This window comes from Narcine bancroftii, chromosome 7, assembly GCF_036971445.1.
Source record: "Narcine bancroftii isolate sNarBan1 chromosome 7, sNarBan1.hap1, whole genome shotgun sequence".
Taxonomy (NCBI): Eukaryota; Metazoa; Chordata; class Chondrichthyes; order Torpediniformes; family Narcinidae; genus Narcine; species Narcine bancroftii.
Window position 1 is genome coordinate 34,177,205 of NC_091475.1, and position 20,139 is coordinate 34,197,343.

At 42.5% G+C, this 20,139-nt stretch overlaps 2 protein-coding genes across 8 annotated transcripts in view; one reads left to right on the plus strand and one right to left on the minus strand.

Moving 5' to 3' along the window:
* The window catches only part of LOC138738728 (coagulation factor IX-like), a 33,760-nt gene extending 13,788 nt beyond the window's left edge, over positions 1-19,972 (minus strand). The window contains exons 1-5 of the mRNA XM_069889520.1: positions 19,837-19,972; positions 19,561-19,721; positions 7,657-7,681; positions 3,920-4,048; positions 2,912-3,025 (exon numbers count right to left, since the gene is read on the minus strand). Of these exons, the coding sequence (XP_069745621.1) occupies positions 2,912-3,025; positions 3,920-4,048; positions 7,657-7,681; positions 19,561-19,721; positions 19,837-19,915 (508 nt within the window). The 5' untranslated portion in view covers positions 19,916-19,972. The remainder of the gene's footprint in view (positions 1-2,911; positions 3,026-3,919; positions 4,049-7,656; positions 7,682-19,560; positions 19,722-19,836) is intronic.
* grtp1a (growth hormone regulated TBC protein 1a) overlaps positions 1-20,139 on the plus strand; it is a 393,930-nt gene that overhangs the window by 1,731 nt on the left and 372,060 nt on the right. For 4 of the 7 annotated variants that reach the window (XM_069889533.1, XM_069889535.1, XM_069889534.1 and 1 more), the window contains exons 2-3: positions 3,592-3,710; positions 7,776-7,880. The exons of 2 other annotated variants lie outside the window; for them this stretch is intronic. The gene's annotated coding sequence lies outside the window, so the exon portion shown is untranslated. The remainder of the gene's footprint in view (positions 1-3,591; positions 3,711-7,775; positions 7,881-20,139) is intronic. One more of the 7 variants, XM_069889538.1, reaches the window with a different exon arrangement.

Here is a 20,139-nt window from a genome sequence, read left to right on the forward strand (position 1 = left end):
TTAGGACAGAAATGACGAGGAACTGCTTTTCATAGTGGTGAATCTGTGGAATTTTCTGTCCAGGGAAGTAGTGGAACTGACTATTGAACACAGATTTTGGCAAAGTAGGAAAATTAAAATTAAGGGTTGTGAGGATTGTGCTAGCAGGTGGAACTAGCCACAGCTGGATCAGCCATATTCTTATTAAATGACAGAACAGGCTTGATGAACCAAATGGCCTACTTCTGTTCTTTGTTTACAATTTAAAACAGCACCATCTAATTATACTCATTGTCACCAGTTTCCATAATGACCATCCATTATTACCCATTACAATCATCATTGCCAATATGTGATATCATCTACTACTTTCAGCTGTTAGTTCCCATGCTTTTTTATTACCCACTAACTATAGTTCAGTGGTTTTCAAACTTTTTCTTTCCACTCACTTGCCACTTTAAGTAATCCCTTACTAATTACAGAGCACATATGACACAGGGATTACTTAAAGTGGTATGTGAGTGGGAAGGGAAGGTTGAGAACCACTGCCCTCGTGCCAATTGTTACTGAAATATTTTGATAAAAATTGTCATTGGCCCATTTCCTTTGGAGTTATGAAACTGTGCACATAATGAGTTGATTAGGTATGATTAAAATAGTGGTTTACAAACTTTTTTCCCATTCACATACCACTTTAAGTAATCCCTTAATAATCACAGAGCACTTATGGCATGGGGATTACTTAAGATGGTATGTGAGTGGAAAGAAAAAGTAATTCTAAAATCTGGTATAACCTCCTTCAGTGCTGCAACTTCTATAATTTCATTTGTAACCTTTGAACCAAAACACAGCAATAAATCTCTATCACCATCATTGTTCTCTTCTCTTTGGCTTGGCTTCGCGGACGAAGATTTATGGAGGGGGTAAAAAGTCCACGTCAGCTGCAGGCTCGTTTGTGGCTGACCAGTCCGATGCGGGACAGGCAGACACGATTGCAGCGGTTGCAAGGGAAAATTGGTTGGTTGGGGTTGGGTGTTGGGTTTTTCCTCCTTTGCCTTTTGTCAGTGAGGTGGGCTCTGCGGTCTTCTTCAAAGGAGGCTGCTGCCCGCCAAACTGTGAGGCGCCAAGATGCACGGTTTGAGGCGTTATCAGCCCACTGGCGGTGGTCAATGTGGCAGGCACCAAGAGATTTCTTTAGGCAGTCCTTGTACCTTTTCTTTGGTGCACCTCTGTCACGGTGGCCAGTGGAGAGCTCGCCATATAATACGATCTTGGGAAGGCGATGGTCCTCCATTCTGGAGACGTGACCCATCCAGCGCAGCTGGATCTTCAGCAGCGTGGACTCGATGCTGTCGACCTCTGCCATCTCGAGTACCTCGACGTTAGGGGTGTGAGCGCTCCAATGGATGTTGAGGATGGAGCGGAGACAACGCTGGTGGAAGCGTTCTAGGAGCCGTAGGTGGTGCCGGTAGAGGACCCATGATTCGGAGCCGAACAGGAGTGTGGGTATGACAACGGCTCTGTATACGCTTATCTTTGTGAGGTTTTTCAGTTGGTTGTTTTTCCAGACTCTTTTGTGTAGTCTTCCAAAGGCGCTATTTGCCTTGGCGAGTCTGTTGTCTATCTCATTGTCGATCCTTGCATCTGATGAAATGGTGCAGCCGAGATAGGTAAACTGGTTGACCGTTTTGAGTTTTGTGTGCCCGATGGAGATGTGGGGGGGCTGGTAGTCATGGTGGGGAGCTGGCTGATGGAGGACCTCAGTTTTCTTCAGGCTGACTTCCAGGCCAAACATTTTGGCAGTTTCCGCAAAGCAGGACGTCAAGCGCTGAAGAGCTGGCTCTGAATGGGCAACTAAAGCGGCATCATCTGCAAAGAGTAGTTCACGGACAAGTTTCTCTTGTGTCTTGGTGTGAGCTTGCAGGCACCTCAGATTGAAGAGACTGCCATCCGTGCGGTACCGGATGTAAACAGCGTCTTCATTGTTGGGGTCTTTCATGGCTTGGTTCAGCATCATGCTGAAGAAGATTGAAAAGAGGGTTGGTGCGAGAACACAGCCTTGCTTCACGCCATTGTTAATGAACCCATCATTGTACATTATTATCAATATACAACAGTTTTATGATCAACTTATATAATTTATATCTATTGTTTTATATTTTCACTTCCCATTTAAACTAATTGTATGTATTTACATAAATAAAAAACACCATTTAAAATATGTTTCAGTATTTCCTCTTGTTACTTTCATATTGCAAACATTTTTTCTATCAGAGTCTATATTTAATTAACTTATTTGCTACAGAAAATGTGGCCACAGTCCATGCTGGCTCCTTCCTAGAGTGTAATTTTCAGTTTGATACCCATCTCCCCATTCTCTCTCACTTGTCTATCAGCTCCCATTTGATTTTTGCCACTTACCTGCAATAAGGGGTAATTTCCTGCAGTCTGTTGACCTATCAGCATGTTTTTGGTACGTGGGTAGAAAACAGAGCACCCAAGGGAAACTTGAGCAATTACAGGGAGAAAGTGCAAACTCTACACAGATAACATCCAATGTGGTGGTCTGCTGCAGCGCTATTGTGCTTTCACGCTGTTTTCTTATTTTCAGGATGATTCTGTTGTTGCCGCTAAGGTTCATTACTTTTTGTTGTCTCCTCCCCTTGTTAATTCCCTCACCAGAACAGAATGTGCCACTGGTTGCTTTAAGATCTTATTTCTATAAGCTTTGACAAAGTGGGGAAGAAAATTGAAAATGGTGCATAGTAGTAGAACCACTGACAGTTTGAATGACCAAGAGTGAGTGAGCTGCTTTCTCATGGTCAGGTAAACGTTACTCATTATTATCTATCTCTTTGCAGTATTGTTTTAAGGCAAACAAGTCTCTCTGTGCTCAGGCATGAGCAAAGTTACAGCATTAGAGGTACTTTACCAAATTCACAGTTTTGACCAGAATAGCCAGTTTCACAAGAACACGTGTACTGTGTGGCTTCATTGTGGCACCATCCTCCATTCTTGCATGGGTTGGATGCGCATTTATCACTTTCTGCAAGAATATCATGACATTTAGTTAGGAAATTGCACTATTATTAGCAATTGAAAAGTACGCTAAGAGATTATAGAAGTCACAATAGAATCCAAAGGTTTTTAAGGGGATGGATAGATTATTTTTTAAAAACTACATTTTAAAATATCGTTTCAGAGATATTGAAAATAGGAAAAAGTAAATCACAAAATTCTGTAAATAGCATGGTTGAAGTAAAAAAACACAAAACGCTGGAGGGCCTCAGCAGGTCAAACAATGTCCTTTATGTAGCAACGATAAAGATACATAACTGATGTTTTGGGCTTGAGCCCTTCATCCAAGTATGAGAAAATGCTGATAGGCGTCTGAACAAAAGAGTTGGGGGGGGGGTGGCAAAATTAGGAGATGATAAATGGAGAAAGGAGGGAGGGGACAAAATGGGAATCAGTAGAATTGTGAATGCAAAAGGTATCAAGGGATTGTAGAGATAGTACTGGAAAATTGTACATTCTGATGCATGGATTGAAGAGTCAGCTGACCTACTCCTACTGCTATTTCTTGTGTTCATATTCTGATACTGCCCACAGAGACTTTGGTGGATCCTGAGAGGATGGCCTCCTAAGATGAGCCAATAGTCGTCAAAATCTTGATTCCGACAGTTCTCCCAGAATCAAACCGGGTCAGGACTGCTTCCTTACACTGAAAGGTCAGCCATGGCATTATTGCTAACAATTGATTTGTTGAGTGAGAGTTAAGGCAACTGAGTGAAAAGGTCTGCAGTGCATGAAAGGACTCAATGCAGCATGAACCATTGGGGAGAAACGGGGTGGGGGTTCCAGAAACTGATGCTTGGCATCCCGCTATCAACCTACTGCCAGCACAATTAGTTAATACAGGCAGTTATACTGGTCTTACCGATCTCACAGCTCCTGCCACCATAGCCTGTCTTGCATGTGCAGTTATAATCACCAAGAACGTTGTGACAGGTCCCACCATTCCAGCAAGGAGCTGATGCACATACATTGGCAGTAATATTGATATCAACTGAAACATGAAGTATAAATCATACATTCAGAAAGGGATTTGGAGAGGAATATGCTGGTGACAATACCTTTAAAATTATCAAATATTAGTTTATCTTGCTTAAATACTCGTGTTACAAAAGAAAATAAAGATTTATTGAGGCAAATAGCTGGGAGTATTCCTCCATACACCAAATTACCCTCACTTTTACTCTTACCCCCCTTACTGTTATCTCACCTTGCTGTTATCTCCTCATTGTTACTGTGCCCCTCATTGTTACCCCCTCGCTGTTACTCCCTCACTGTTACTGTGCTCTATCACTGTTGCCCCCCTCATTGTAACCCCCCTCACTTTACTGTGCTCCTTCAAACACTTTGTTCTCTTCCATCTCCACAACCAACTTTTAAAATTTTCTTTCTCTGCTTCAACAATTGATTCTAGAAATGAAACCTACAACATCACAACTTAACTTGTTCTGCTCTTTTTCCTGAAACTCTTGAATTATTTATCTATTTCGACTCATTTTCAATTCCTGGGCAATTGGAAACATTCCATCATTATCTTTAAGTCTGATTTTTCATTTGTTTACTACCTCACATTATAATTCGAGTAATGTTATTGATTTACTAAAATAATGTATTGAGATCTGGGGAAATTTATTGCAGCTTGCTCTATGGGAAGTTCAGCAGGGATCCATTAGTATCCATTAGTAAGCATTGAATCTTCATGTGTGACAAGACAATTTTCAAATAATTACTGTGAGCATAATGTCAGTGGAAGAAAGTTATCAAAAAAGTCTAGCCTTGGAAAGGCAGGAATTAAACAAAGATTGTGAAGGAGAGAATCTTGACAAATTAACAATTATTTTAACATAACAATTGCAGCACGGAAACAGGCCGTTAGGCCCTTCTAGTCCGCTCCGAACCAAACACCCCTTTCTAGTCCCACCTCCCTGCACAATGCCCATAACCCTCCATCTTCTTCTCATCCATATACCTGTCCAACCTTTTCTTAAATAATACAATTGACTCCGCCGCCACTATTTCTCCCGGAAGATCATTCCACACGGCTACCACTCTCTGAGTAAAGAAGTTCCCCCTCATGTTACCTCTAAACCTCTGCCCCTTAATTCTTAACTCATGTCCTCTTGTTTTAATCTTTCCTCCTCTTAACGGAAATAGACTATCCACATCCACTCTGTCTATCCCTTTCATAATCTTAAATACTTCTATCAAATCCCCTCTCAACCTTCTACGCTCCAAAGAATAAAGACCTAATCTGTCCAATCTCTCCCTATACTCCAGATGCTTAAACCCAGGCAACATTCTGGTAAACCTTCTCTGCACTCTCTCCACTCTGTTTATATCCTTCCTATAATTAGGCGACCAGAACTGCACACAGAACTCCAAATGAGGCCGCACCAACGTCTTATACAATCTCAACATCACCTCCCAACTCCTATATTCCATGCAATGATTGATAAAGGCCAGCATACTAAAAGCCTTCTTCACCACCCTATTCACATGAGTTTCTACCTTCAGGGAACGATGTACCGTCACTCCTAAATCTTTCTGCTCTTCTGTATTCATCAATGCTCTCCCATTTACCACGTATGTCCTATTCTGATTCTTCTTACCAAAATAAAGCACCTCACACTTATCAGCATTAAATTCCATCTGCCATTTTTCAGCCCACTTTTCTAAGCAGCCCAAATCCCTCTGCAATCCTTGAAAACCTTCTTCATTATCCACTATTCCACCTATCTTAGTATCGTCTGCATATTTACTAATCCAATTCACCACCCCATCATCTTGATCATTAATGTATATAACGAACAACAATGGGCCCAATACAGATCCTTGAGGCACACCACTGGTCACCGGCCTCCAACCTGACAGACAATTATCCACTACCACTCTCTGGCCTCTCCCTTTCAGCCAATGTTCAATCCATTTGACTATCTTAAAATTTATACCTAAAGACTGCAACTTTCTAACTAACCTTCCATGTGGTACCTTATCGAAGGCCTTACTGAAGTCCATATAGACAACATCCACTGCGCTACCCTCATCCACATTCCTAGTCACCTCTCACCTTCTTAGAGGTGTTGACATTATGGTTGATGGAAACAACATGGACATAAATAAAGCCTTTGAAAAGGTCCTATATGATGACTAGTCCAAAAGTTCCAATTGGATTAAAAAAAACAAAAGGACAAATTGCATCTGGAACTAGCATGGTAATAGGAATCAGATGTTGATAGGAATTTTATATCAGTGACCAGAGGAAGACTACTAGGAATATTGCTGGACTCTTGCTATGTGTTATTTATATTAACAATCTAACTGTGAATATAAAAAGATGATCAGTAAATTTGCAGATGACAGTAAAATTGGTGCTGTTGTTGATGGTAAGAAAGGTTGCCTTCAGTTACTAATTGATATTGATATGTTGGGCAGACTGATTGCAGATGGAATTCAATGCTGAAAAATATGAGGTAATATATTTGGAGAGTATTCATAAGGGGAGGACATACACAGTAGTGGTAGGATGCTCGGAAATATTGAGGAACAAAAGAAACTTGGACTATATCCAAGCCCCAAGATATCTCTATAAGAATTGGTCAGTGTAGTGTAATAGACCCAGCTACCCTTGATTGCTACCCTTTCCACCACCCTAAGAATTTGTTCCCTCCCCCTGGCGCACAGTCGCTTCAGCATGCTCTGTCTACAAAATGCACTGCAGTTACTAAAACAGGTTACCATGGCAGGACCTCCCAAGCCCTGCTTAACTGTCATGACATCCACCACTTTGAATATTATCCCTTACTCTGGAAGAACTTAGTTTGTTTGACTTTGTCTCTCACAATGTAAGCCAGAAATGTCCGGAAGGATGAGAATGAGTGGAAATGTTTTCTCCTGCAAGTTTTTGCAGTTGGACTATTCATTGCATTTAATACATGGAATGTGAAATGGAGGGGTGTAACCACTGTAAGAATAGGTTGGGCAAAATCTGAAATTATAGATGGACAAGAATTTTCTCACAACTATAATTTCAAGAAATAAGTGTTAGGATGTTAGACTTTCTGAAACAGGCAGCTGTTGTGAGAGGTGCAGCTATGAGGAATTTCATTAACAATTTCCCTTTTACATCTCATGGATAGGAAGAGCCATATCAGGGTTGTGAACAATATATATGCAGCTCTTTTCCTGTTGGTTTTTTGGTGGAGTTTTCTAAATTTCCTTTTCACGATGCCCTAAAAAAATTTCTCTTCTGAAGATCGCTATAGTGCTCTCATCACTGTTTCAGGCAGTGCATTACAAATCCTGACAACTTACTTGATTAAAACATTTTATCCCAACCTCTTCTCTGATACATTTGCCATCTTAAACCTATATCCTTTGGTCACTGACCCTTCTGGCCGTGGAAGCAATTACTCCCTATTTATTGGATTAAAACCCTCCATGATTTTGATGTTGTTGAACATCCTCTGATTTAAGGAGGACATTATCAGCATCTTTATTGTTGAAATTACTAACAATTGTTATCACATCTACTTAATAAATTATTTTTGTATCCCCCTCCCCGACATGTGACATTTCAATGAATTAATCAACTGAATAACTTACCCATATAACTTCTGAAGAACTTCCACTAGAAAGAAAAAGAAACCATGTTAAAGTACATCAGGAAGTAGAATTTTGATGAATTGCATTTCCATAATTTTCCTGTTTTCCTTTACATGCAGTAACATGACTGAATGCACTCAAGAGACAAATGAGGAGCACAGACACACTTTTAATAGTTTACAATCAATGGCCGGTAGACACAATAGTCCTCTGGTGAATTTGAGGTAAGGTGGGAAAACCAGGGTTTATATTGGGGTAGGTGAGGGTGGAGCCAGGGAAGGAACCAGCTATCTGAACAATTCATAGACAGTGAATTCCAGTTCACTGCATTCACCCCTTCCTTCAAAATTGAGCCTATGGGTGAAAAACAGACCATTCATTTAAAAAAAAACTAATACTTTACAAATGTTTACAGGTTAAGTCTGTCAGGGTATCTGGTAATTCTTGTTGAATGCCACAGTACTGGAGGACTTTGGGCTTCCTGAACTTTCTGGTCCCCCTGTGGTACAGGGTCATTGGGTCTCAAGGGCTCCGGCTCAGGTCATGGGGTGGATTGGTCCATTTCCGAGCAGTTTGTTCCGTGACCCTGTGTGGGGTACCGGGTAGTTCCTGGCACACTTGAGGCATCGGATCCTCAGTTCCGGCGGGTGCCAGGTCTCTGATCGAGACGGTGTCCTCTCTGCCGTCAGGGTCTGCCACATAAGTATATGTTGGGTTGGCGTGCAGCAGGTGCACCCTCTTGATCAGGTGGTCTGTCTTCCTCTTCCTCATGTACTTTCTCAGCAGGACTGGCCCTGGTGCCGTCAGCCAAGCTGGAAGAGTGTCCCAGATGTGGATTTCCTCTGGAATGTAAACATAAGCTCGTGAGGAGTTGTGTTGGTCACCGTGCAGAGGAGCAACCTTACAGAGTGGAGTGCAGTGGGTAGGACTTCTTGCCAGCATGAATCTGGAAGGCCTTTGGACCGGAGAGCCAATTTCATGGTCTTCCATACAGTCGCGTTCTCTTTTTCAACTTGTCCGTTCCCCCGGGGATTGTAGCTAGTCGTCCTGCTTGAGGAAATGCCCCTTACAAGCAGGTACTGGCATAGCTTTTCACTCATAGATGATGAGGCCCAGTCACTATGGATATAACTGAGATCCCTGAACAGGGTGAAAATAGTGACAATGGTGATGGTCCTGTTTGGACAGGGATGGCAAACGGAAAGCGTGAATACTCATCAATGACATTGAGAAAGTACAGATTTACGTTGGTGGAAGGGAGGGGACCCTTGAAATCAACCCTGAGTTGTTCAAAGGGGCGGGATGCCTTTATCAGGTGCGCTTTGTCAGGGTATAGAAGTGCGGCTTGCACTCTGCACAGACCTGGCAGAACCTGGTCATTTCCCTGATGTCCTCAATGGAATCGGGCAGGTTGTGTGCCTTGACGCAATGAGCTATGTGGGTGATGCCTCGGTGGCAAAGCTCATTGTGCAGAGACTGCAACTGGCAATTGTGTGCAGAGGCACAGATTCCTCTTGATAGGGCATCTGGAGGTTCATTGAGAGAACCTGGCCTGTATGCTAAGTCATAATTAGAGTTCGATCATCCACCTAACTATCTTGTTATTCTTTATTTTGTTTTTTTTTTGCATTATTAAACATAAATGGCACCGATCGCTGGTCGGTGAGCAGTGTAAATTTTCTGCCAGCCAGTTAATGCCTCCAATGCCTAATGGCCTCTTTCTCCACAGATGGGTTCCAAAGCTCTTGGCCTTGTAGGGTGCAGGAAAAAAAGGCAACCAGCCTGCCCACCTGGTTATGGATAGCAGTCAGAGCTATGCCAGAGACATTGCTTTCCACCTGGAAGCTGCCTTCTCGTCCACCGCATGCATGGTAGCCTTTGTGTTGTAGCTCCGAACATAGTGAAAGCTGTCTGGGCTTTTGTCAACAATGGGAAAGAGGTGAACTTTAAGAGGAAGTGGTCCTTATCTACATAGTGAGGGACCCACTGGACATAGTAGGAGAAGCAGCCCAGGCACCTCCTTAAGGCTTTCATGGTCCTCAGGATTGGGAGGTCTAACAGGGGACATATTCGATCGGGGTCAGGGCCACTGACACCATTCTCCACCATATAGCCCAGGATCACAGACTTTAGCCCACACTTACTGGAGTTGTATATGAAGTTCAGGGCCTTGGCAGAGTGGAGAAACCTCTGGAGGTTGATGTCATGGTCTTCAAGAGAATGTCCACAAATGGTAACGTTGTTGAGATAAGGGAAGTGGCTTTCAATCTGTACTCATCGACCATTTTGACTAGTTGTCTCTGGAAGACCGAGACCCCATTGGTGATACCAATAGGGACCCTCTGGTACGGATAGAGCCATCCGTTTGCCTCAAATGCTGGGTAGGGGCGGTCCTCGGTACAGATCGGTAACTGATGGTATGCAGCTTTCAGGTCGATGGTCAAATAGATCCGGTACTGTGCAATTTCATTTACCATGTCCGAAATTTGAAGGAGTGGGTATGCGTTTAGGAGTGTAAATGATTAATTGTTTGGCTGTAGTCAATCACTATCCTGGACTTTTCTTCCCCTTTCATGACTACCACCTGGGCTCTCCATGGGCTGTTGCTAGGCTCAATGATGTTTTCTTTGAGCAGTCATTGTGTCTCAGCTCTGATAAATTCCCGATCCCCCACACTATATCGCCTGCTCTTTGTAGCTATTGGTTTGCAATTGGGAGTCAATTTTGGAAACAGTGGGGGAGGGGGGATCAATATTTAGGGTGGAGAGACCACATGTGGAGTCCAGCTTTTGGGACTTGGAGGGAGTGGGCCAGAGTACTCCATGGTCACGCTTTTAAGGTGACACAGGAAGTCCAGACCTAGCAACACAGGAGCACACAAATCCTTCAGTACATACAATTGGAACTTACAAAATTCTATTGTATAGTACAATTCCCTTGGATCATCGCAGAGTATGAGTATGAAGCTAGGAAAATACGATAGTCCGTTGGGTACATTCTTAAGATGTCCCACAGAGCCATCGCAGAGTTTATAAAGCTCTCAGTGGAGCCAGTGTCTACTAAACAATCAGCCAAATGTCCATTTACTCTCACCTCCATCGTCAAATTATTCAATTGGTGAGGTATTGCCTGATCTAGGATGACTGATGCCAGTGTTCCAGAAACCCCATCGCTCTCCATGCTGATGTCGACTCTATCCTCGGCCCATGGGCAGACAAGATGGCATCGACATTGTGGTGTGGCCTCCCTCTTGATCCAACAAAGAACTAGGTGGCGCCGACCTTGAGGTGCGGTAAGATGGCTGCTGTGGATTCCTGTAATCTTTCACTTCCTGTGGCAGGACTTGCCACGAGGTGCAACAAGATGCTGGCAGCGAACACCATGGAGAGGCGGAGGCCAGCACATCAGGACTCGAGCACGGGCTGAGTGATGATTTGGGGGTTGCACATGCGGTCACCCTCTTTGGGTTCCCTTTAGCCCAGCAGACCTTCACCCAGTGCCTTTGCTTACTGCTCCCTGCGCACACGGAGTCCTTCGTGGGTTTTGGGTGCGAGGGTGCTGTGCTCGTCCATAGAAGAAGTATCCATGGTCGCGCGTGGCTGCAGCGGTCGGCACAATGGCCGCAGGGGGCACAGGCACTCCAATCATCTGATCCTCTGAAAAGGCGCCGCTTTCACCCATAATGTCGGCTCCCAATTGGGCCTGCTCGAGTGTTTTTGCCAGCTCCAGAGTACTGGTCAAATCCTTCATCCCCAACTCTAGCAGTCGCTGCCTCACATACCATGAGGGTGTCCCAGATTTGTTCCTCCTCTCTCACCTGGGCCGTGGCTGCTTTGTAGTGGCAGTTTTTGGTTGGAGCCCACAGTTCAAGAACATTGTCATCCATAAACTCACCTGGACGCCGCCAACATTGAGAGGGTCAGTGCCTCACCAGCACATCATTCTGGGGCATCATCTAGCGGGCTTTCAAGCCTTCTATGGCCGACTCATAGGTAACACAGTCTCTGATGACAGTGTACCCTTTGGGGCTGACTCGAAAGAGAAGAACTGATCTATGGAGACTATCTGAGTTGAAGATGTCTTGTGTGGCTATCAGGTAGGACTGGAAGCACTCCAGCCATTTCTCCAGGGGACAGTGGATTGATCTGGAACATGCCTGGCTTCAACAGGACTTCCATCCCATTTCAAAGTTAAGGTATTAAAATTGGAATGCAACTGAATGCATTCAGAGACAAGTGAGGAGTACGAACATGCTTTTAATAGCTTTCAATCAATGGCTGGTAGACACAGTAGTCCTCAGGTGAATCTGAGGTAAGATGGGAAAACTAGGATTTATATTGGGGTAGGTGAGGGTGAAGCTGTGGAGGAGCCAGCCATCTGAACAATACATAGACGTGAATTCCAGTTCACTGCAATACCTGATGTTTGATGGCACAATTTTTCAGCAAGATCTTTGTCTTAGCTTAATAGGTAGCACTTAGATAAGTTTTCTTTTCAATTCCTTGCTTTGTCAAATAAAAATATATGATGAAATCTTGACTGTGAATGTGAACCTTTTTACAGATGATCCTTCCAGGCAAATTGGGACCAAAATCCAATCATCACCTTGGCACTGGCTCAGCTTGACTGTATATTACAGGGCATTTGTTCAATTGATAAGAGCAGGACTGTTGTATCTTCTGAGAGTTGAATGGCATTCCTAAAACAATTGCAGATTGGGGTATAACATGCTTCCTTAATTTATAGTAGATCAGTAAAGGTCTTTTCACACTATGAGTTTTGACCCATTGAGAATGCATGAGCAAACTGAGTGTAAGAGTGTTAGAATCTGCTTTGTATGATGTATGAAAACTGTGAAGATTTAAGGAAGCCAATGTCCATCAGAACTCTCAGAACAGAGGAGCAGGGAGGCTGAGAGGATCACAGACTCAAATTTTTAAAGTAGGAAGAGCTCTTCTAGTCTGACTGTTAATGAGAGTATAAAAGCAAATAAGTAATGCTAAAATGATACAAATTGTTGACCATCGCGTATGTCAAATATAAGACTATATTTTGTTCTCTCAGCACTCCACCTGAATGAATCTCACAAAACAAGCATTGCCTCAGAATCTATCATAAGGCTTGAGCGCATTAATTCTGCAATCCATTGCCATCCCATTGATTTCCCCAATCTCCAACCCTTGTGCCATTAATTCTCTCTGACCCAAAGTCGCTCCCATTAATTCTCTCAGTATCTGAACTCTTATTCTTAAAAAGGAGAATTTTGTGGGTCAAGTTGCAGAGTGAGGGAGCTACATACAGGACAGGGAGAAGAATTTTAAAAAGCAGTGTGAGAGAATATGGTAGGTGCTTCTTTAAATTTCTCAATTGGCTAATTAACTATAGCTCATGAAAGGAAGGTGAGTGACCCAGTGTAGGAGTGGGAATCTGAGTCCTTGGCTCGAGAGGTTTCAGAGCGCAGAAGCAGAGGCTGATGTAACGGTGCAAGAGTTGGGGCAAAGTATGGACAAGTTTTTCTAACTCTTTGCTCTTTAATAGATATAGGAATGATAGCCAGGACAGGGACATGCTCCTCTTGCAGAATGTGGATAGCATCCCTGATGACTTCATCTGTGAGAAGTGTATCCAACTGTAGCTCTTTACAGACCATGATAGGGAATTGGAGCTGGAGATGGATGAACTCTGGATCATCCAGGAGGCTGAGGGGGTGATAGGCAGGAGTTACAGGGACAGAATCACACCTCAGAGCCAGGAGGAAGGTAGCTTGGTATCAGTCAGAGAGGGAAAGGAAATAGGCAGGCAGTGGAAGGTAGCCCTGTGGCCAGTCACCTCAGAAAGAAGTAGACCCCTTTAGATATTGCTGAGGAAAATTACCTATCTGGGCCTGCAGTAGCCAGGCTAATCACCATGGTTGACTCTGATCATCTGAAGGGAAGGATGGTCAGGTAGAGCAATGGTTATCGGATGAAAGCCAGGGGAACAGATAGAAAGATCTGCGGCCACAAAAGAGACTACAGGATTCTTCCCAAGTGCTCAGGTCAAGAATGTCTCTGAAAGGGTGCAGAATATTCTTAAGGTTGAGCAGCCAGCAGGCATAGTACAAATTGGTACCAATGACAAAGGCAGGAGTGAGGTAGGTGTCCTGCAAAGTAAGTTTAAGGAGTTAAGAAAGAAGCAGAAGAGCAAGACCTCCAGCATGGTAATCTCACAATTACTCCTGGTGCCACGAGCTAGGGAAGTCAGAGCAGGAAGATAGTGCAGACAAATGAGTGACTGAAGAGATGGGCAGGGTTTCAAGTTTTTGAATCATTGGAACCTTTACTGGGGAAGGGGTGACCTGTACAAATGGATCAGGTTGCACCGGAACTGAAGGCGAACCAAAATCCAGGCAGGGAATTTTACTAGATTTCCAGGGGTTGCGAACCAAAGTGAAGAGGCAAAAGAAGAGATGGTTGGTGCACAAGTAGGGACAGCTGGTAGGGAGTTTGTGTGGAAGGACAGGCAAGTAGAGCAAAATTGCAGCCAGTGGGATGAGTTGCAATGCAACAGAGACATAGAGTCAAAGTAACAAATAAAGGGCGTAGAGTTTTGTATTTAAATGCATGCAACACAAGAAATAAAGTGGATGACCTTGGACTACAGCTAAACATTGGCAGGTATTATGTTGTGACCATCACAGAGTCATGGCTAAAGGATGGATGATATTGGGAGCTTAATGTCCAAGGATACTAGTATATCGAAAGGATAGGATGGAGTGACTCTGTCGATAAGGAACAATATTAAATCATCAGAAAGAAGTGACATAGAATCAGAAGATATAGAATCATTGTGGGTAGAGGCAAGGGTAAAAAAACACTGTTGGCAGTTATACACAGACTTCCAAACAATAGCTGGGATAAATTACAGTAGCAAATAGAAAAGGTGTGCAAGAAGGGCAATGTTATGGTAGTCATGGGGGAATTTTAATATGTAAGTAGATTGGGGAAAATCAGGTTGGGACTGAATTTCCAGAGAGACCATGAATAGAAAACATACAAGATGGCTTTTTAAGAGCAGCTTGTTGATGAGCCCACTATGGAATCAGCTGTACTGGATTTGTGTTTGTGTAATCCACCAGAGGTAATCAGAGAGCTAAGAGGAAAGGAACTGTTGGGGACAATGATCACCGTATAATTGAGTTCAATTTGAGATTTAACAAGGAGAAACTAAAGTCAGATGTGTTGGTATTTCAATGGAGTAAAGGGAATTAGAGTGGCATGAGAAAGGAACTGGCCATAAGAGATTGGAAGGATACACTATTAGAGAAGATGGCAGAACAGATGGATAGAATATCTGCAAGAAATGAGGAAGGTGCAGGACAAATACTTACCAAAAAAGAGGAAAAATGTCACAACTGTGGCTGACAAGAGAAGTCAAAGCCAACGTAAAAGCAAAAGAGAGGGCATCCAAGGAAGCAAAAAATAGTGGGAAGATAGAGGATTGGTAAGTTTTTTAAAACTTGCAGAAGGTAACTGAAAAACTCAAAAGGAGGGAAAAGATGAAGTATGAAAGTAGATTGGCAAATAATATCAAAGAGGATACAAAAAACTTACTCAAATATATAAAGAGTGAAAGAGAGGTGCGAAAATGACACTGGGGAAATAATAATGGGATGCAAGGAGATGGCAGAGGAATTAAATGAGTATTTTGTATCAGTCGTCACTGAGGGAGATATTAGCAGTGTGTCAGATGTCAAAAGGTATTAGGGAAGGGAAGTGAGTGCAGTTACTCTTTCAAGAGAGAGGGTGCTCAGAAAGCTGAGTGGTCTAAATGTGGATAAATCACCCAGACCAGATAGATCTGAAAGAAGTAGCAGTAGAGATTGTGGAGGGATTGATAATGATCTTTCAGGAATCATTAAATTCTGTTATAGCTCCGAAGGACTGGAAAATCACAAATGTCATCCCACTATTCAAGAAGGGAGGGAGGTAGCAGAGAGGAAATTATAGACCGGTTAGCTTGACGTCATTGGTTGGGAAGATGTACTTTTGTGGGTATGTGACAAGATAGGCCAAAGCCAGCATGGTTTCCTTAAGGAAAAATCTTGCTTAACAAACCTATTGGAATTCTTTAAAGAAGTGACAAGTAGACTAAATAAAGGAAGTCCAATGGATATTGTGTATTTAGATTTTCAGAAGACCTTTAACAAGGTACCACACATGAGGCTACTTAAGATAAGAGTCCATGGAATAACAAGAAACATACTAGTGTGGGTAGAGCATTGACAGATTGACAGGAAGCAGAGAGACAGAATACAGGAATCGTAGTCTGGTTGGCTGCCAGTTCCTAGTGGTGTTTCACAGGGGTCAATGTTGAGGCAACTTCTTTTTACGTTATATATTACTGATTTAAATTATGGAATGAATGGCTTTTTGGTCAGGTTTGCAGATAGTGTTAAGGAAACAGGGAGGCTGTAGAAAGATTTAGGAGAATGGGCAGAGAAGTGGTAAATGAAACCCAATGTCGGAAAATGTACGGTCATGCAGTTTGGTAGAAAAAAATAAACAGCCTACTATTTTTTTAAATAGGGAGAAAATTGAAAATACCCAGATGCAAAGTACCTGGGTGTCCTCGTGCAGGATAGCCTTAAGGCAAACTTGCTTGTTGCGTCAATGGTGAAGGCGACAAATATAATGCCGGCTTTCCTTTCAAGAGGAATAGAATACAAGAGCAGGGAAGTTATGTTGAAACTTTATAAGACTGGTGAGACATCACTTGGAGTGTTGTGAGCTGTTTTGGGTTCCTCATTTAAGAAAGGATGTGCTGACTTTGGAGAGGGTTCAGAGGAGTTCACAAGGATGATTCTAGGAATTAAAGGATTATATGAGGAGCATTTGACAGCTCTTGGGTTATGCTCTTTGGCATTTAGGAGAATGAGGGTGGATCTCATTGAAAATTTTTGAATGTTGAAAGGTGTGGCTAGAGAAGAAGTAGAAAGGTTGTTTCCCACAGTGGAAGAGTCAAGGACAGAGGGCATAACTTCAAGATTGAAGGTCATCCACTTAGAACAGAGATGTGGAGGGATTTCTTCAGCCAGAGGCTGTAAATCTGTAAGATTTAAGAAGTTTGGATGCACTGGAAATTCTTTGTCTAGTGTCACTATTTGATCCATATCTTTACATCTTTTTCTACAAGGTAACCTTGATTAGAGGGAGGGGAGAGTTTAGATTTGGTTTTAGATTTTTTTTTCTTTTTTTTAGATTAACTTGTTAAATATGGGTTTAATTATGGTTGTCATAGATGATATCATTGAATTATCGGAACTTCCCCTTTGTTTAGATCAAGGGATAATCTAATGTAGTTTTATTTATTTTATATCCATATGTATATGATATTACCTTTTATTAGTTTTATTAATAATTTGTTCATAGAATTTATTTGTTAAACTTTTTTAAAAAGAAAAAGAAAGAAGTAAGGCAGTGTCTTTTGTTAATTGATTATTCAGGAATCTGATGGTAGTGGGTAAAAGATGTCCTTGTTCCACTGAGTGCTTGTCTTTAGGTTTCTATACCTCCTTCCCGATGATAGCAGAGTGAAGAAGACATGGCCTGGGTGGTAGGACAGAGGCTGGTTTTTTAAAGATACTTACTCATATAGATGTCCTCAATGGAGTGAAGTCCGGTACCTGTGATGTTAACAACCCTCTGGAGTTTATTCTTGTCCTGAGAGTTGGCATCTCCATACCAGGCAGTGATGCAACCAGCCAGAATGCTCTCCGCGGTTCACCTGTAGAAGTTTTTGAGAGTCTTCAGTGACCTACTGAATCTCCTCAAGCACCTCACAAAGTGTAGCCACTGGCGAGCCTTCTTCGTGATTGCATCAACATGGAGGCTCCAGGACAGATTCTTGGAAATGTTGACACCCAGGAATTTGAAGCTCTTGACCCTCTCCACTACTGAGCCCTCAATGAGATCTGGGTCGTGTTCCCCTGAATCCCTCCTGAAGTCCAGAGTTATCTCCTTGGTTTTGCTAACATTGAGCGCAAGGTTGTTGATTTGCAGCACTTAAAGAGGTGATCTATCTCCCTCCTGTGCACTTCCTCATTACTGTTTGTGATTCTGCTGACAACTGTGGTGTCATCGGTAAACTTGTAGAAAGCATTGGAATTGTGCCTGGCCACACAGTCATGAGTGTATCCTTGGGGTGGGCCTGTACTGATAATCAGTAAGGAGGAGACTGACTGTGTCTTCTGATGAGAAAGACAAGGATCTAGTTGCAGGGTGGGGGGAATACAGAGGCCCAGAGTTTGTAGCTTCTTGACCAGCACTAAGGGAATAATGGTATTGAAGGCTGAGCTGTAGTCGATGAGGAGCAGCTGTATATATGAGTTGCTGTTTTTGAGGTGTTCCAGAGCTGAGTGGAGAGCCAGCGATATTGCATCTGCTGTGGCGTGATTATGATGATAGGTGAATTGCAGTGGGTCTGATCTTTGCTTGGGGAGGTACATGTTAATTCTGCCCATAACCAGCCTCTCAAAGCATTTCATCTCGTTAGAAGCTAGTGCTACTGGGTGATGATCATTGAGGCAGCTCACACTCTTTTTGGGTACCAGGATGATTGATGCCCCTTTGAAGCAGGTGGGAACCTTTGACTGCAGTGATGAGAAGTTGAAAATGTATGTGAACACTCTGGCTAGTTGGTCAACTAGGCCCTGCCTCTTCATTCCCTGAGATACACACAGAGGGTTTTGACACACACAGCAGGTCAGAGGCTAGGACTTCTGTTGTGAATAATTCACTTCTTAACTCTCCAAAGCCTATCCACCATCAACAAGAGTATCACTGGATACTCTTCACTTGCCTAAATAATTGCAGTTTCAATACTCAAGAAGCTTGACACCAAATAGGATGTTTGATAGGCACCCTATCTACAATCATTAATTCACTTCACCAGTCATGTTCAGTAGAAGTAGTTTTACTTCCTGTGCTATACTGGACTACTTCCAACCTTTTCACTACTTCTTGGTACATATAACAATAAGCTTGAACTTGAAGTTGATATATTGGCCTTTCTATATCATCACTGGGTTGAAATTGTAAAACTCCCTCCTTCATAGCATTGTGGGGATATCCACACCTTTAGGATTGCAGTGGTTCAAGAAGGTGGCTCACCACCACCTTCTTAAGAGCAATTAAGGATTAGCAATTAAATGCTGGCTCAATTGCAGAATCTACATCCCTTAAATCAATTTAAAATATATCTACTGTGCAGTGAATTGCTAACTGAAGAGCAGGAACTGAATGAAGGACTGAATGAAAAATTAGCATATTTTAATACATATATAGAGAGAGTTTGGGAAATGCAATACTTTATTGTGAGTAGCCATAGAGAACAGATTCCAATGTAGATTTTATAATAAGTGAACAAATAAAACCCAATGGACATTTAAAGGCACATGACAAGGAGAATAGGGCTAATTGAGAGTGAGAGCCTTTAATCTAGCCCATGAATGCATAATGGATCGAAGGATCTCCTTCACTGTTGTAAAAATCACTGCTCCCAATACTTTCTGAACCACTGCAAGCAGCTGACGCTATATTGCAGGTTCGTGTAAATTATTAAAGTTAACAATAAAACAAAATTAAATGCAGATAGATTAAACCTTAAAACATTCAGGACAAACGTAAGTACCTCCTTTAAAATATCATAAGCAAGCTGCTGCAGATATATTGATGTTAGTTTAACTTTAATTAATGATTTTAGCTTTGAATCATTAATGGGAGGGCTTTGCTCTGTGGATTGCAGTCAGTTGGTAAGCTCAACGCTGTCACAGGCTCTAGCCTTTACAGGGACCTCTGCTGCCTTTCCCCATCTGGTGAATATGAAGTGTAAAGGGAGGATGATGGATGAAGTGGGTTTACTCACTGTCTCCTCATCGTTCTCAAACACTTCCCTTGCCTCCTCGAAGTCACATTGTTCTTCTCTACATTCTCGCTCCAAGTTGCCTTGCTTGAGCTCCTCCAGGAGGAAGTTCTTGCGTTTCTGTCTGCTTAAAAGTCCATGGGCAGCATTACTGGGGAGGAAGACTAAAAGGAAATTTGGTGTTATTTCTAAAAGCCAATGCTTTTGTCAACAAGGTAAATGACTAATAAAAAAAGAGTCCACGCTTTAAGTTGACTGTACACTCCACATGGGACAAACCTTGTTGATTTGCCTCTGTGGGAACAAGTGATGAGAGGACAAACCCCAGAAGCCAAGCCATTGTGAATAACGTCCCCATAAAACCCTCCAGCTTCACTCTCTTCTACAGCCTGACTGTGCAGGAAGGTTTAAAGTTCAGTGTCTGATCTTTCTGGGGATTGTTTATTTTTGCAGTCAGTCATTACATCTAATTGACATACTTTGATCTCACATTCACCACATCATTTTGTGTGATTCTCTGAAAAGAAATCAAGTCCAAATAATAAGCCTGAAAGATTTCCTCCTCCATTAAATTATCTAAAT